General features: G+C 46.6%; 3 protein-coding genes across 10 annotated transcripts; 1 reads left to right on the top strand and 2 right to left on the bottom strand.

Moving 5' to 3' along the window:
• Window positions 1-2,485: 2,485 nt before the first annotated feature.
• Window positions 2,486-4,753, bottom strand: sco2 (synthesis of cytochrome C oxidase 2). Of its 6 annotated transcripts, none has more exons than XM_007541234.2 (2): window positions 3,959-4,753; window positions 2,486-3,371 (listed from the first exon to the last, which is right to left on the bottom strand). In XM_007541234.2, the coding sequence occupies exon 2, from the start codon at window positions 3,356-3,358 to the stop codon at window positions 2,582-2,584; it is 777 nt and encodes a 258-aa protein (XP_007541296.1). In that variant the 5' UTR covers window positions 3,359-3,371; window positions 3,959-4,753; the 3' UTR covers window positions 2,486-2,581. The 6 variants fall into 6 exon arrangements, with proteins under 6 accessions (XP_007541296.1, XP_007541298.1, XP_007541297.1 ...); XM_007541236.2 differs by having other exon boundaries at window positions 2,486-3,374; window positions 4,017-4,753; XM_007541235.2 differs by having other exon boundaries at window positions 4,017-4,753.
• A 129-nt stretch (window positions 4,754-4,882) lies between these two features.
• calua (calumenin a) lies at window positions 4,883-8,525 on the top strand. Of its 3 annotated transcripts, none has more exons than XM_016665575.1 (7): window positions 4,883-5,690; window positions 5,991-6,217; window positions 6,994-7,187; window positions 7,265-7,431; window positions 7,507-7,567; window positions 8,006-8,205; window positions 8,275-8,525. In XM_016665575.1, exons 2-7 carry the CDS (start codon window positions 6,000-6,002, stop codon window positions 8,377-8,379), a joined length of 945 nt encoding a protein of 314 aa, XP_016521061.1. In that variant the 5' UTR covers window positions 4,883-5,690; window positions 5,991-5,999; the 3' UTR covers window positions 8,380-8,525. The 3 variants fall into 3 exon arrangements, with proteins under 3 accessions (XP_016521061.1, XP_016521060.1, XP_007541294.1); XM_016665574.1 differs by having other exon boundaries at window positions 4,883-5,864; XM_007541232.2 differs by having other exon boundaries at window positions 4,883-5,867.
• A 652-nt stretch (window positions 8,526-9,177) lies between these two features.
• On the bottom strand, window positions 9,178-10,763 carry opn1sw1 (opsin 1 (cone pigments), short-wave-sensitive 1). The gene is made up of 5 exons (XM_007541233.2): window positions 10,400-10,763; window positions 10,153-10,321; window positions 9,919-10,084; window positions 9,544-9,783; window positions 9,178-9,460 (listed from the first exon to the last, which is right to left on the bottom strand). Exons 1-5 carry the CDS (start codon window positions 10,737-10,739, stop codon window positions 9,368-9,370), a joined length of 1,008 nt encoding a protein of 335 aa, XP_007541295.1. The 5' UTR covers window positions 10,740-10,763; the 3' UTR covers window positions 9,178-9,367.
• Between the last annotated feature and the right edge of the window lie 3,716 nt (window positions 10,764-14,479).

Genomic DNA, 14,479 nt, shown 5'->3' with positions numbered 1-14,479 from the left:
AGGAGCAAGAAATGCTGCCACCCGGGGGTCGGATTTAGCATCACTGACATACAATGTCTGACGTATGTTTTAGTGCAGCGTTCCTCAACCTTTTTCAGGCCAGCGCCCCCCATCCCCTATCCAGGTCCCTCACCGCCCCCACCAAAGGATTTGCAGGCTATTTTGCACTGACTATTATTTTATCATTAATATTACTATCACTATTGTAGATGTTTTGATTTTTATGCTTGTTTCTGTTTTTATCATCAAAAATAATTTCCCAGAGAACAAAAAGTCATGGGAATAGAAATTATTTTCACAGGCATCTACGAAAAATGCAATGAACATTCAAGTTAAAATCTGTAGGCCTGACAGCAGCCAGAGTGGGAAAATATTCTTATTCTTTGCCATTTTCTAGTTGTTAAATATTCCACAAAATGACCAGATAAAAGATGTTCAACATGCCAGTTTAAACTTTAAACTATTTGCAAACCGACTGAGCTCTGCAGCATTAAAACATGGATAGAACTGTAACTACATTAATCATAGCTCTTCTTCTCTTCTGGTGGTGCAGCTCTGTGCTGCCTTCAGGAGAATGGGACATCAGAGCATCATCCATAAAATTTCACCCACATGGTATTTACTGTTCAAACCAGAGCTTTCAGTGGAAAAACTAAAGTTCCAGATCCTTTTAATGCCAGTAAAATGTGAGACAGAAACATGGATTATATCTTTATATAGATCTGTCTATTGATTATAGATTAATAGTTTGACTGGACAGAAATTACAAAGATCAAATCTGGTTCTTAATCAAATCCTAATGAGTCAAATGAAAGTGTCATGGAGTCATCAGCCTCATGACATTAACACTGACATGAAAAATAATATTGAAGAAATAAATATATCAAATCTAATTAAAAACATAAATAAGTGATAAGTTTGTTACTGTTAAGATATATTTATTCTCAGTATTAGATGTGGTCTCAACAAACCCATGGCACTTCAACAGTATTACTTTAACTTTTATCTGGAAATAGTGTCTGTTTATTCTTGCCATACAGTCTCTGTATTAATTATTGCTCTAAAGGTATTGCCATACCAGTTTATTCCTCTGTATAGTTTCTTAGTTTATTTTTGGATTTTGTTCTTCATTCATTTCTATTTAGTTTCCTTAGATTATTATCCTCTCTTGGTTTATTGCTATGTCCACTTTAGTTTCTTTCCTGTTGCTAATTTATTTGATCGTTTATTGACCATCATTAATCTTCACTCATCACCTGCTGCTCCGTCTAATGATCATGTTTCACATCATGTTGATTTTTCACTGTTCAGCTTCGGATTCCCTGTTTTTATGCCATAATTCACATCTAGTTTGTCGCTCCGTTTTATGTCCCGCTTCTCCTGTCTCACAGTTTTGCGCGATGTGCGCGTCGTTTTTTTTGTTTTGTTTTTTTTTTACCCCCCTGAGGTGCAGGGCGGTCAGGAAACGTGTCGATGGGGAAAAGGCAGACTGACATAAACCTTTTAAAACAACGGAAGCAATTTCTGCAGTCTGATTATTGAAATTTAAAAGTGCTGTGTTGTTCTATCACCCCGGACCACTAACAGCTCCGGTGTTAACGCTATAAAATGAACGCTCACTATCGTGGTGTCACCATGGAGGGATTTCTTTATTTCTTTATTTGAATGGGTTCATTTTTCAGAGGGATACAAAGTGAGGGTATCGTGATTTTAGCTTCCAGTAGCAGGAGCGGAGCTGCGCCAAGAAGCTAACAGAAGCTACAAACACTGAATAGAAGGAGAGCTGCCATCGATACCAAGCATGTTTTAATGTTACACAATACAGTTTTAGCAAGTTGCTCAAAGTCTAAACTGGCATTGTTGTGCATTTAAGGTGTAAAGTTTACCTTCGACCAAAGGCATCCCAGCGCCCCCCTTTTGTAAAAACTTCCGCCAGCGCCCCCTGCCGTCCTCTGAACGCCCCCCGGGGGGCGGTACCGCCCACGTTGAGAACCGCTATTATAGATACTATAAATCATCTGATTTATTGTTCAGACCCATTATATTTGTTTCCAACAGGATAAAGTAACTTTGCCATAGCAACAGGTTTTGTTAGCAGTGGCAGGTCAGAGGTCACAGTAAAATGTTTCATCTTTGATTCTTTGTTCCTGTTCAGATTTTGATTATTTTTTAGTCCAAATTGGCAGCAGTGCCCCCACTTTGCTGTGGTTAGGCTCTGATGGGGGTGACTTGACCTTTAACCTGGGTGTTTCGCCCCCTGCAGGCCAACGACTACTCGGTGGAGGTGGACAGTGCTGCGGGCCTGGAGGCCAGCGTGGACTCCATGTCTTTAACTCTGCTGAGCACGCAGCGAGCCACGGACCGCTTCAAGACGCTGGCGGGCTCCAGCTGATGGGCTCGGTTCTGATGGTCCAGCTGGACCGGCTGCTCCCCCGATCACACAGGACGGCTCTTGTTTCTCTCTAATGAAATAAAATATTCACACTTTTGGCAGAAAGTTGTTTTATTGAACCTGATGCTCAAATAAATATGATCGTGTCTGTTCCTGCTGAGGATCCGCGTCCCGCTGGTTTCCACGCTCCTACAGCGGGACGTGGTTCCGGATGTGGTTCCGGATGCTGTCGGCGATCTGCTCCGGGCTTTTGGTTCGGTTGTAGTAGTCCAGAAAGAGCCCGTCCGGACTAACCAGGTACAGCAGCACGCTGTGATCTACCATGTAGTCCCCGTCCTCGTCCTTCGGCCCCGCGCTGGCGTACACCCGGAAGTCCCGCCCCGCGTGACGCACCTCTTCCGGTGTCCCGGTTAGCCCGACCAGCCGCGGGTGGAAATCCCGGACGTAGCTGGCCAGCGCCGCCACGTCGTCCCGCTCCGGGTCTACAGTGATGAAGAGCGGCTGCAGGCGCGGCAGGGCCGGGTCCCGGTCCAGAGCCGACACCACGGTGCTCAGCTTGTCCAGCTCGTCGGGGCAGATGTCGGGGCAGTGTGTGAAGCCGAAATACAGGAGGACCCAGCGGCCCAGGAAGTCCTGCTTGGTCCGGCGGTGGCCCGTGTGGTCCAGCAGGCTGAACGTCCCCTGACCCAGAGCCACCGTCCGGAGCTGCTCCACTCGCTGCCGCCGCCGCCGTTGCTGCTTCTCCTGCTCCACCCACCACCACGCGCCCAGCAACCCCACCCCGACCAGCAGCGTCACCCCCAACCGGGTCTGCAGCTTCAGCGCGACCCGGGACGAGTCCGGAGTCCGGGACAGGGACCGGGTCAGAACCCGCTCAGGTCCACTCGGATACCGGTACTGGGCTGTCCGATGGAGACACAGCAGGACGCCACCACCTCCACGGAGGGTGCACCTCACTCTCAACATGGCTGACGGTTCCCTGCTGGCACATATAGGATATGGAGAATATGATAGAAAATGGAAAAAGAGGGAAAAAAATGTACAATATGAAAAGAATGAGAATGTGAACAACATTAGAGAAAATATGAAATAAAATATTTCATATTTCTCATGTTTTCTCTTGTTCTCTGTGAGAACATTAGAGAACATGCAGCCACAACACCTGACTGATTATTAAACCAGGTATCAGGTTTCACTGGCTGATTAATTTCCGTGTAAATGTGGCAGAAACAGCAGGTATTAATATCAGGCTCTGGTGGTTTAGTGGAAGGACTGGAAATAGATTAAAGTACAGATTTATAAATATAAAACCATACAGGGTTAGGGTTCATTTCCGTTTAGGAGCGTCAGGCGCTTGACACGACCAATATGGCGGCCATCCAACAGTCCTGCTGTGTTGTAACTGACCTCTAGCAGCGCATTACAGCCGAACCGACACTGCTTTAGCTCAGTGGACCTAACCTCCACAGAACCGACCGGCCAGACGAACTGAAGTGTTTTATTACAGAGAGAGAAAAACAGCTAGGTACCAGTTAGCATAAAACTAACAACGTGAGCTACACTTACCCTCTTGAGGTAATAGCTTTAAAGAGGTTCTGACCTCATGGTTCCGTTCAGAACTCACCTGCTTCCTCACCTGATCAGCACAGAACCATCTGCTTTTGCTGCCACTCACATCTGATTAAAACACACCACTGATGTTTCCACCCGGACCAGAAACACCGCCGGACTGCCTGCTGCTGAATGGTCCGTTCAAAAACGAAACCGTCCAATGACTGGCGGAGCTGCGGTGTTTTCCTTCGGGTTCGGAGTCTCCCAGTCCGTCTTCGGGTTCTGAAGGAGATTGACCCGATCACAACCAAAGTTCTGTGGAGGGAAAACCTCTCTGTGGAGGAATGTTCCTGTCGTTAGAGCTCAGAAAACTAAGGGAACTCCTGTGGAGAAACTCAGAGCCCAAACCAGATCCTGGTTCTGACCAGAATCAGAACCGGGCCGGTATATTTGACATGGATTCAAATAACTTCATTAACTACAGTTGACAGGCTCTGCGGTCCAACAGAACCAGGATCTGGTTCCACCTGATAACTAGAACCAACACACCATCTAAACAGGTTAACAAGCTGAATTATGGATCTTTGTCAGAACCACTCCAGAACCTTTTGCTTCGACCCGTTTCCCTCCAGGTTTATAAATCAGTTTTGTTTTTGTTTTTTTCTGAGTTGCACCTGAAATAATAAATTTTTCCCTTCAATTGGGTCAGAACTTGAAACCCCTACAGATTGTTCCAGGTCCGAATTCAGTCTGCCGGTTCTGGAACAGATTATTAAACCAAATGAACTCACCAAGTGTTTCGGTATCGAGATGGTATATTATACCGGGTCAGAACCACGGAGAACAGAACTGGATGAAAAGAAGGACTTCCTGTCTGGGTCAGAACCAGCAGAACATATCAGAACCGGTTCTGCTCTGGTTCCATGTTTATCAAGAAGAGATAAACGGTTCTGGTTTCGGCCCATGAAGCTCTAACTGATCCTGTATATATTTCAGGTTCTGGTCCGGTCGGAACAATTTGGACCACTGACCCAGTATTACCAGAACCAGAACCAAGTGAGGCAGAAATTAGTTTCTGTTATCAGATCAGACACAACCTGAGATGAACAGAACTGTTTGGTTCTGAAACATTTGGTTTCATCTGATCTGATGTGGTTCTGCTACGGTTGTGATCTGGACTTCTCTAACGCCTGACTGGTTCTGATCCGTTAAAATTCTTCTGGAGCTTTAACATTATGGCACCCACAGCGTGACCTTTGACCTGCTGGAGAGAGGTCCATCCAGAACTTGTTCGGCCCAGTCCAGAACCCGCTTCAATTCAGAGTTCTAGGAGAAGGTTCTGGTAATCTGGGCCTGTGGGAACCGATCAGTCCAGATGAACCCAGAACATTTTCAAGGAACCGGCAGCTGGTTTCTGTAGAACCAAAAGACCCAATAAACCAGAACCAGAACCATGACATACCACTGAAACCCATCTGACCCGCTGCTGAACCTCGGAGGGTTTTGGACCGGTACCGAACCCTGACGAGTTTGGACCTGCTGCTGCAGTTCTGTCTGTTTCTGCTCTGAGGACGTGGCAGCTCCTCCCCCTCCTCACCCTCATTCTCCTTCTGACGCTGCGGACCAATCAGATGAGGAGAGCGGCTGCAGCTGGGCTGTGATTGGCCAGAAGTTGGGCCGTCTGTGTGAGAGGAGAAGCTCTGCAGATCAGAACCAGAGGAGAGCCGGACGGCAGCAGCAGCGTCAGGTGAGTCTGCGGAGCCTCACCTAGGCTCACTTCCTGTTTGACCGTAAAAGGTCAGGATGAGGTCAGCCTGATCAAGAGCAGAGCTGGAGACCGGCTAGAAAACTACTGCTAGATGCTGGAAGAGGCTCCTGGAGGAGATCTATGCTGATCACATCTATGCTGATCATATCTATGGTGGTGAGATCTATAGTTTTTAGATCTATGGTGGTCAGATCTACGGTGGTAGGATCTCTAGTTTTTTTTAGATCTATGGTGGTTACATGTATAGTTTTTAGATCTATGTTTCTGTCTCTGCGTCAGTCTGGCAGGATGATCTGCTCAGTGTTGATCTGCTGGCTCCTCCTGGTTGCCAGGGGCGATGGGAAGCCCACAGAGCAGCGGACCAGGGTCCATCAGGAGGAGCCACTCAGCACCCTGCGACACGACGACAAGCAGAACTTTGACTACGACCACGAGGCGTTCCTCGGGCAAGACGAGGCCAAGGCCTTCGACCGCCTGTCGCCTGATGAGAGCAAACGTAGACTCAGGTCAGTATGGAGGTTTTCCTTCTCTCTAACTTTCCCAGGCTCAGTCCCAGCAGCTGATCTGTCATGGAGGTGTCCTGAGGTTTTGTCTGCAGCTGGGTGTGGGTTCCCCTTCCTTACCTCAGGTCACCACCAAAGTGTCTTTGGATATTTGCTGTCCTGGTTTCTAAGAACTGAAGGTAAAAGACAAAAACATGGCTGACAACAGATGAGACTTTTTGTCATAAATTTTTTTTAAAAACTGGAATTCATCTGTATCTTTTTTAAAAGGAGTCACATAAATGCAAATTTCACCACAGTTGGAAAATCAAATTTGTGCCATTTCTGTACTGCGATCAGGGCCGCACAAAATCACTTTGAGGGCCACATATGTTCCCCGAGCTGCACATTGGACACGCCTGGTCTCAACGATCCAAGCCCAGACCATGATACCACCCCCACCTGTCAGCGGGGCCTTTTCTCCACGTTCCCTGAGGAAGTCTGGGAACTCCTCCCAGTCTTCCTAGTCCTCCCAGTCCTCCCAGGCTTTGTTTCCAGAGCCTCTAATGGAGGCTGAACCGTCCAAACCACTCGATTCAAAGAAGACCTGTTTGGTTTCAGCAGAAACACTGAAAGGCAGTGAAATAACACCAGTTCAGCCACATGTTTCCTGAACATTTCCCAGCAGATAAACTGGAAATGTGCTGGATGGTACTTCCTGGTTCCCAGCCAATCAGTGTGTGTAACGTGTATTACCAGCAGATGGCAGCATTGAGCTCTGCTCCCTGTTTGTCTTGCAGCATCATCGTGGATCGGATTGACAGCAACAAGGATGACTTTGTCTCGGAGGACGAGCTGAGGCTCTGGATCGAGGCCGTCCAGAGCCGGCACATGTTTGAGGATGTTGAACACCAGTGGAGCGAGTTCGACCTGAACCAGGATGGCCTGATCAGCTGGGACGAATACAGGAACGTCACGTATGGCAGCTACCTGGGTAAGCAACTGCAGATCAGATGCAGTCCATGAAATGTGTCGGGACCAACATCTCTGACCTTGACCAACCTCTTCCAGACGGCCCTCTGACAGAGACGGAGTACAACTACACCCACATGATGGCAAGGGATGAGAGGCGCTTTAAGGTGGCCAACAGGGACAGAGACATGAGCGCAGACCGGCAGGAGTTCATGGCCTTCCTCCACCCAGAGAACCATGAGTACATGAAGCAGGTGGTGGTGCAGGTAGGGGCAGCATCAGGACAAGATACAGTGCTCAGGTGACTATCCTCAGGGTAACCTGTTTCTCTGCTGCCACAGGAAACCATGGAGGACATAGACAAGAACGGAGACGGCTTCATCGACCTCAAGGAGTACATCGGTAACGAATCCACAGCCAGGCTCAGGGCTGACCTTCATACTGACCTTTTCCAGCCAGGGTCATGTGACCTCACCTGGTTGGGGTCATGTGACTACTGGAGTGCTAACCTGTCCTGGTCTGCTGATCTGAGGAGAAACAACAGATCAGCGGTTCTGGATCCACCTGGAGGTCTGATGGTAAATCCAAAACCATCAGAACTCTCAGTGAGGAGCAGCTCCTCCAACCAGGATCCTGATTCCTTCCATCGATATGGTCCTCTGGTCTTCTGGTCCATTGGTCCTCTGGTCCTCTGGTCCACTGGATACTGCATTCATCTCCCTGCTTTGCTTCCTGTGTGTTTCTGTGTTTCCTTGTTCTGGACTCTCTTGGCAGTAGACCCAGAGATCCGTTGCTGCAGGTTCGTCTCTGATCCTCCTCCCTTACCTTTCTTGTTGCCAGGTGACATGTTCACCGCAGAGAACGGATTGGAGGAACCGGAGTGGGTCGCCTCAGAGCGTCAGCAGTTCTCAGAGTTCAGAGACAAGAACCAGGACGGGAAGATGGACCGAGAGGAAACTCTGGACTGGATCCTCCCGGCAGACTACGACCATGCTGTCGCCGAGGCCAAGCACCTGTTGCATGAGTCTGACTCCAACAAGGTGGGTGTGAGTCCATCTGGTGTCGGCATCCAGCCCGGTTTTGTTTGACTGCCGTTTGTTTGTGTCCAGGACGGGAGACTTACCAAGGAGGAAATCCTCAACAAGTTTGACCTGTTTGTGGGAAGCCAGGTGACGAACTATGGCGAGGCGTTGCTGCGACACGATGAGTTCTAGAAACGTCCCAAGTCCATTGCTAATTTATTACTGACCTGTAGAGGAGAGAAGTTCTGCTCTGGGTTTTGATCTTGGTTCTGATCCGGTCTGCCTGGTAGATATTTGTCTGAGGAAGACCTGCAGGATTATTCCACTCTTAGTCTGGTTCTGCTCCTCGCTAGGAATAAACAAACCAAAAGAACATACACCCTCCCTCAGTTCAAAGGTACCCCTCCATGGTCCATTCAAAAACCAGCCCACATCATCAGCCCTCCACCATCGTGCCTTACAGTTGGTCTGAAAATCTCTGTCCAAACAACCATCTAGACACTTCAAATGCAGCTTCTTAGGTTCTGACCTCTGACTCCACTAATTAATTAATTAATTAATTAATTAATTAATTAGCATTAATTAGCAGTTACTTCCCTTTAACCTTTGAACTGAAGGAGAGTGTCAATGCTCAGATGTTGGATCTGGATGGAAGTGGTCAGATTCATACAGAGCTGCCACACCCCAAACGGCCACCAGAGGGCAGGTCAGCAGAAGATAACAGTGCAGAATCAGTCAGTTTGGGTTGGATCCCTGCCCTGGTACCGTCAGGTACTCGGTGCTCTGCCCCCTGGTGGCTGTTGTAGCTCTTCCTGGTTTCACATCAACCGGTTCTGTTGGTGAAGCTGTTCAACTCTCAGCTGTTCTACAGAACTGTTTCTCTGGTTTGGACCCGCCTCCATCTACTCCTACCTCGCCCACTGTTGCTGACTGTTTTGTTGGTTTGAAGACACAACTTGTATTTTTGTATAATTGAGGACAAGCAGACAATAAATTGAATAGATTTTTATTTGTTTTTTGTTGCTTTTATCTAAACAAATGCATTCTACAATAAAATATCATCTGGTGTCTTTTATATAAACTGTATTTACATGTTGGTTGTTGATGTGGATCCTCTGAACTCAGATCTTTAAAAGTCCTTTGGGGAAGTCAAATGTCCTTCTGAGTTTTGCTCCAAACATTATGAAGCTGTGGACACCTCAGTCTTTGAAGAAACTTCAGACGCTTCCTCCATTTTCTTCCCAAACACCATTTCCATGATGCAGGCATTGAACTGGAAGAAAGGGAGCAGGAAGTTATCCTGATGCTTTAGGAGCGGGAAGGAAATGTCTGGAGGGACCAGGTTGTCTTCCTCACCTGTTTGTTCATGAAGGCGTAGATGAGCGGGTTGTAGACGCAGGAGCTCTTGGAGAAGAACGCAGGGATGGTGACGAGCCGGTAGTCTTTGTTGGCTTCCTCTGAGTTGGCGTACCAGAGGCCCGTCAGGGCGTAGGGGCCGTAGCAGGTGACGAAGGAGCCCACCATCACGATGATCATCCTGGACACCTCCTTCTCAGCCTTCTGGGTGGAGGCGGACTCCGCCTGCTGCGCCGCAACCTACAGGAGGTTAGGAGAGGCTACATCAGAACCAGAACCAGCTCTGGTTCCCATTCAGCTCCACTGCCTCATCCTCCCTGAACTGCTGAGCAGAAGCCCTGACTTCCTGGCTTGAGCGAGCAGTGATGTACTCACGGCTCTCAGCGCGCCCAGCAGCTGCGAGTAGGAGAAGATGATGATGGACAGAGGCATGCAGAAGCAGGTGATCAGCAGGAAATACATGTAGCTGGTGCAGCCGTACTCCTCATTGTGGGTGTACCAGTCGGGTCCGCAGGAGCAGCCCAGGCCTTCCGGGATGTACCTGCACACAACAACTTTCCGTCAGCCGGAGGAACCGCCAGAAGCTGCTCTCAGTGGCGACAGACCTACCTGCTCCAGCCGAAGAAAGGCGGCGAGGCGCAGCCCACCCCCATGAACCAGGTGAAGACCACGGCGGCGGCGGCGTGGGAGCTGCCGAACTTGAAGGCTCCGAATGGTTTACAGATCACCAGGTACCTCTCGAAGGAGAGCACGGCAAGCGACCAGGACGTCACCAGACCTGCAGGAAGAACGTCATCATCATCATCATCATCAGCCACCTTTACCCACCAGCCCACCTCTCACCTGCCGGCCATACCTGCCACGGCGCCCATGGCCGCTTCCAATGCACACAAGGTGTAACCCAGGAAGTAGTAGCCCCTCAGACTGGCCACAAACACCTGGCTGACGGAGAAGGTGACGAAGATGAAGCCAGCGAAGGAGATGTTGACCAGGATGTAGTTGAGAGGAGCTCGGAGCTTCTTGTACTTGGCCGTGGCCAGGAGGACCAGCAGGTTCAGCGGCGTTCCCGCAAAGAAGACGAAGCCCATGAAGAGCGCCTGCAGGTGAAAGGCCCACGCCGGGGCCAGGTAGTGCTGGGACCCCTCGAAGGGGTCCACCTTGGAGATGTTCTCGTACAGGTGAAAATGTTTCCCCATCTTTACCCTGAGTTCCTCTGACCTCAGCGAGCGTCTTCATCTTCTTTATATACACCCATAAACCACTTAGAGCGAAGATAATCCGGCCGGCTTTTCCCAAACTTTACGGATTAAATCCTTCTGACGCTTTAATCTTCTTACGGAGAAGAAACAATGAAAACAGACTCGCATCACACAACTCATCCCGGTCAAACAGGAAGTTCGTTTTCAGACACAGTTTGGTTTTAGAGGTTGAATCTCATGAAAACTTCAACTAGTCCGATTTTTTTCTGGAGAAAAAAAGTTTGATTTGAAATGACTAGGACAGTCTGCAGCGGAAGAGGTTTGACTTCAGGGATTATCAATCTGTTCAAAAAGCACACTGACCTCCAGATTAACACGTCATAACGGTTTTCTCCAGGATCCACGCTAATCACGCACTTTTCATCAACACGCCCCTTATTTAACTGGATTGTTATTGAAATTATCTGAATTATTTTGATCAACAGTTTTTCTTAATTCGCTTCCAATTAAAAACGATTTTCTTCTTATGGGAAAACCACAGAATAAATGCTTTTTATACCTGTGAGTTATTAAAGAAGTACTTTATGCTTCCAGTGTTTCTGCTTAGACAGTAAAATGCTGCGCATCGAGCTGTAAACTGATGAAGAGGATCAGTGATGAAGAGCAGCTGGCTGGCCGGTAAAACCCAATAAGAACCTTTACTTTTCCGTGATTTCAGGTCTAATCCGGATGTTAAGACGTACCTGAGCGGGTCATCCACCTTAATCCGGCCCAATCCCGCAAACAAAGAGCTTAGACTCTAATGACTCCACAGCTCCTGGTTCTCCTCCCGCTGCTCCTGCTGCTGCTCCACTTCGAGCAGGAGGTCAGCAGGATGCGGAGCGGCAGCGCAACTCCCTCTCTGCCTCTTCATCACTTCATCTTCCTCATGAGGAAGTCTGCTGCTGGTTCTCCTCCCGGTTCTCCTTCGGAGCCGAGGCTGTATCGTAACCAGGCTGTGAACGGTCGAGCATGGGTATGATACGACCTCAGTTCGCTGGAGCCTCTCTGCGGTGGCTCCGGTCTCAGGTGTTCAGGTATGATCAGGTGTTTCGCGGTTTGTTTCTCTGCAGCTGATTGATGTTGAAGTGCGGTAATAAAATGTGAATAAAGCCTCTCTGTATGATTCTGGAGGATTTTTCTTTGTAATGTTTGCAGTTGCTCCTTGAATGTTGAATGATGAAGCTGCGCTGCTTTAAGGGACTCCGTCCCTCCGCAGCATCAGGGACTTTCTACCTGACAAGTCAGGACCTGGAGGAACGAGTCTCTGTGGGGTTGAGGTTTCCCACAGGAGCCGTGAAAACCCAGAGAACCTGGCAGCAGTCCGAGTGGAACCCCGCAGCAGAAGCAGAGGAAGGTTTTCCTCTGACCTGAATTTCTAGAAACTGCAGAGGAACAGGAGATTAAACAATCAGAGCTTTGTGTCTGTGGCTCAGAAACCGGATCTGGATTTGGATCAGGATCAGGTAGGTTATCGTCCTGAACGCTGCAGAGACCAGAACCGATCTGAACCCGAGAGGTTTGAGCTGCTGCTCATATCTTGATGGATCAATATTATTACTGATAATGAATTAATGGGACTACTACTGATACCACTACTACTAAATAATAATAATAATAAATTCATCCTCTGTATCAGGGATTGCTGTAAAGTTAACGACACAACGCCAGTGATTGTCGCCCCCTGCTGTTCAGGAGGAGTGATGCTCCTGATGATGATGAGTGATGAGGAGTGCGGGTTAATACAGAGCGCAGGTCCAGTCGTCCAGAGCCGTCCTGCATCCTGACTCCAGCAGCCCGGGATGGGCTCAGAGAGGCCCGGTAACGAGCCGATCATCTGGGTTTCATAAGACAGAAACTTTTAATCTACTTTGAATAATTAATTGAGCATCAAGATAACAAGGAATGTTCACCCAGGTGAAAAAAAGCATACTTTAGTATATTTCAAGCATACTTACTTTTGTGAAAGTACACTTTAAGTATACTAAGTATTAAGTGTACTACCTATAAATATATCTGAAGTATACTAAAAGTATGCTTGGACCAATTTCGAAATTAGAACTGTAAACACACTTAAACATAATTGGACCAAAATACACTTTTAATAAATATATTAAATAAAAGTATACTTTAAGTGAACAAAATATATATTTGCCCAACTGTCAATATACACTTGCTCAAGTATATTTCAAATATATTTTGTGTATATTTTAAAATACATGCTCAAAATATTCACTTAACACTACTTTACATTATTAATTTCAGTATGTTTTAAATTACATCTCAGTGTAAATTTTAGGCTAATAAAGTATGCCTTTTTAAAATTTTCTTTATTTAACCAGGTGAACCCCGTAGAGATCCAGATCTCATTTTCAAGACGGACCTGGGCAGAAGTCTGCAACACGCAGCAACCTGATTATAAAATAAAACTAATTAATACATATGCAGAAGTATGTCTTTTAGGCACCTAAAGTACTTTTCATGTAATTTTTAGGCATACTTTTTAAGTACCTAAAAAGTATGTCTTTTTAGGTGCGTTAATAATCTTTTACTATTTTTTTGTTAAAATTGCAAAGAATAAAGAAATGATAATCATGATGTAATGTTGTTTAAGAAAGTACCCAATCAATGTTCAGATATGATGAAAGATCTGCAATCAACGGGATTAGCTCCAGTTCACACTCCAGACCAGATGGTGGCTGTATTGCACACTTTCATTATTTTTTAAAAAACGCCATAAAGAGAAGAAAAAACTTGAACGCAGGGAAGATCAGACAAAAGCTGTGTCCGGATTCAGGGTCTGCATCCTTCGAAGGACGGATTTGTAGGCCGATTACGTCATAGCGTGGCGACAAGGCCTGTCCGAATTCAAAGACTCCTTCAAATGCGTCCTTCTTTTCCCCAGATTTGAAGGATGGGTCCGGTGCATAGACATCAATACTAGACCCCTCATGGAGCGCTGAGTCCTACGTAACAGCGTCCGCCATCTTCTATGTGGCAGCAGAGGATCGGAGCTCCTTCAGTCCTGTGCTGTGTGGACTTGTTTCAACCATTTTACGAAATAAACTGGATTCACTGGCATTACGTTTCACAGGTAAGGATGAAAGATCAGAATTACTTGACTTTGCAGCCAGAAATTCGCTTCTAAACAACCGAGAAATATTTCCTATGTAGTTTAATTGACCCGAAATAACTGCTGATTATTAGCATAGCTGCTAATGTTTTCATACTGTTTTCTAATGATTAATACGTAGACGCCTCAAGGAGCGGGTCGGCCCGTTGCAGCATGGCGTCCGCCATATTGAATGTGGCATCTCTGCCAGTAAGCTAATACAAATGAATGGACCGAACTTCAGAAAATGCCATTCCACAAAGTGCTTTTAGCTAATGTTCGTCATCGACCTACTCACATATAAACGTGACTATATCTGGAAATTAAACAATCACCAAAGACAACATTTATGACTTTTCATTATATTTTAATTGTAATTTCTGAATAAAGAAAATAAATGTGAACCTATAATACAATTGATTTTGATAAATCGTTTTTATATATACAGTAATCAACATTTATGAACATATGTACACACACAGACGTCAATATATTGAATAATAAAATATATGTATATATGAAATATATATAACATTTATTTATTAGTTAACAAATACAAATATTTTATTATTCAAATAACAAATAT

Source organism: Poecilia formosa, unplaced genomic scaffold (assembly GCF_000485575.1).
Source record: "Poecilia formosa unplaced genomic scaffold, Poecilia_formosa-5.1.2 Scaffold594, whole genome shotgun sequence".
In the NCBI taxonomy this organism is placed as follows: domain Eukaryota; kingdom Metazoa; phylum Chordata; class Actinopteri; order Cyprinodontiformes; family Poeciliidae; genus Poecilia; species Poecilia formosa.
This window is presented reverse-complemented; position numbering and strand designations above follow the sequence as displayed.

What these genes read in the sequence shown, in the direction of transcription:
- calua (XM_007541232.2), top strand. Translation starts at nt 5,832, where the DNA reads ATGCTGATCACATCTATGCTGATCATATCTATGGTG. An exon ending in CACGTATGGCAGCTACCTGG is followed by an intron (nt 7,188 to 7,264) that starts GTAAGCAACTGC and finishes AACCTCTTCCAG; the next exon opens with ACGGCCCTCTGACAGAGACG. An exon ending in ATGAGTCTGACTCCAACAAG is followed by an intron (nt 8,206 to 8,274) that starts GTGGGTGTGAGT and finishes GTTTGTGTCCAG; the next exon opens with GACGGGAGACTTACCAAGGA.
- opn1sw1 (XM_007541233.2), bottom strand. Translation starts at nt 10,739, where the DNA reads ATGGGGAAACATTTTCACCTGTACGAGAACATCTCCAAGGTGGACCCC. An exon ending in GGCCATGGGCGCCGTGGCAG is followed by an intron (nt 10,322 to 10,399) that starts GTATGGCCGGCA and finishes TTCTTCCTGCAG; the next exon opens with GTCTGGTGACGTCCTGGTCG. An exon ending in ACGCCTTCATGAACAAACAG is followed by an intron (nt 9,461 to 9,543) that starts GTGAGGAAGACA and finishes CCTTTCTTCCAG; the next exon opens with TTCAATGCCTGCATCATGGA.
- sco2 (XM_007541234.2), bottom strand. Translation starts at nt 3,358, where the DNA reads ATGTTGAGAGTGAGGTGCACCCTCCGTGGAGGTGGTGGCGTCCTGCTG.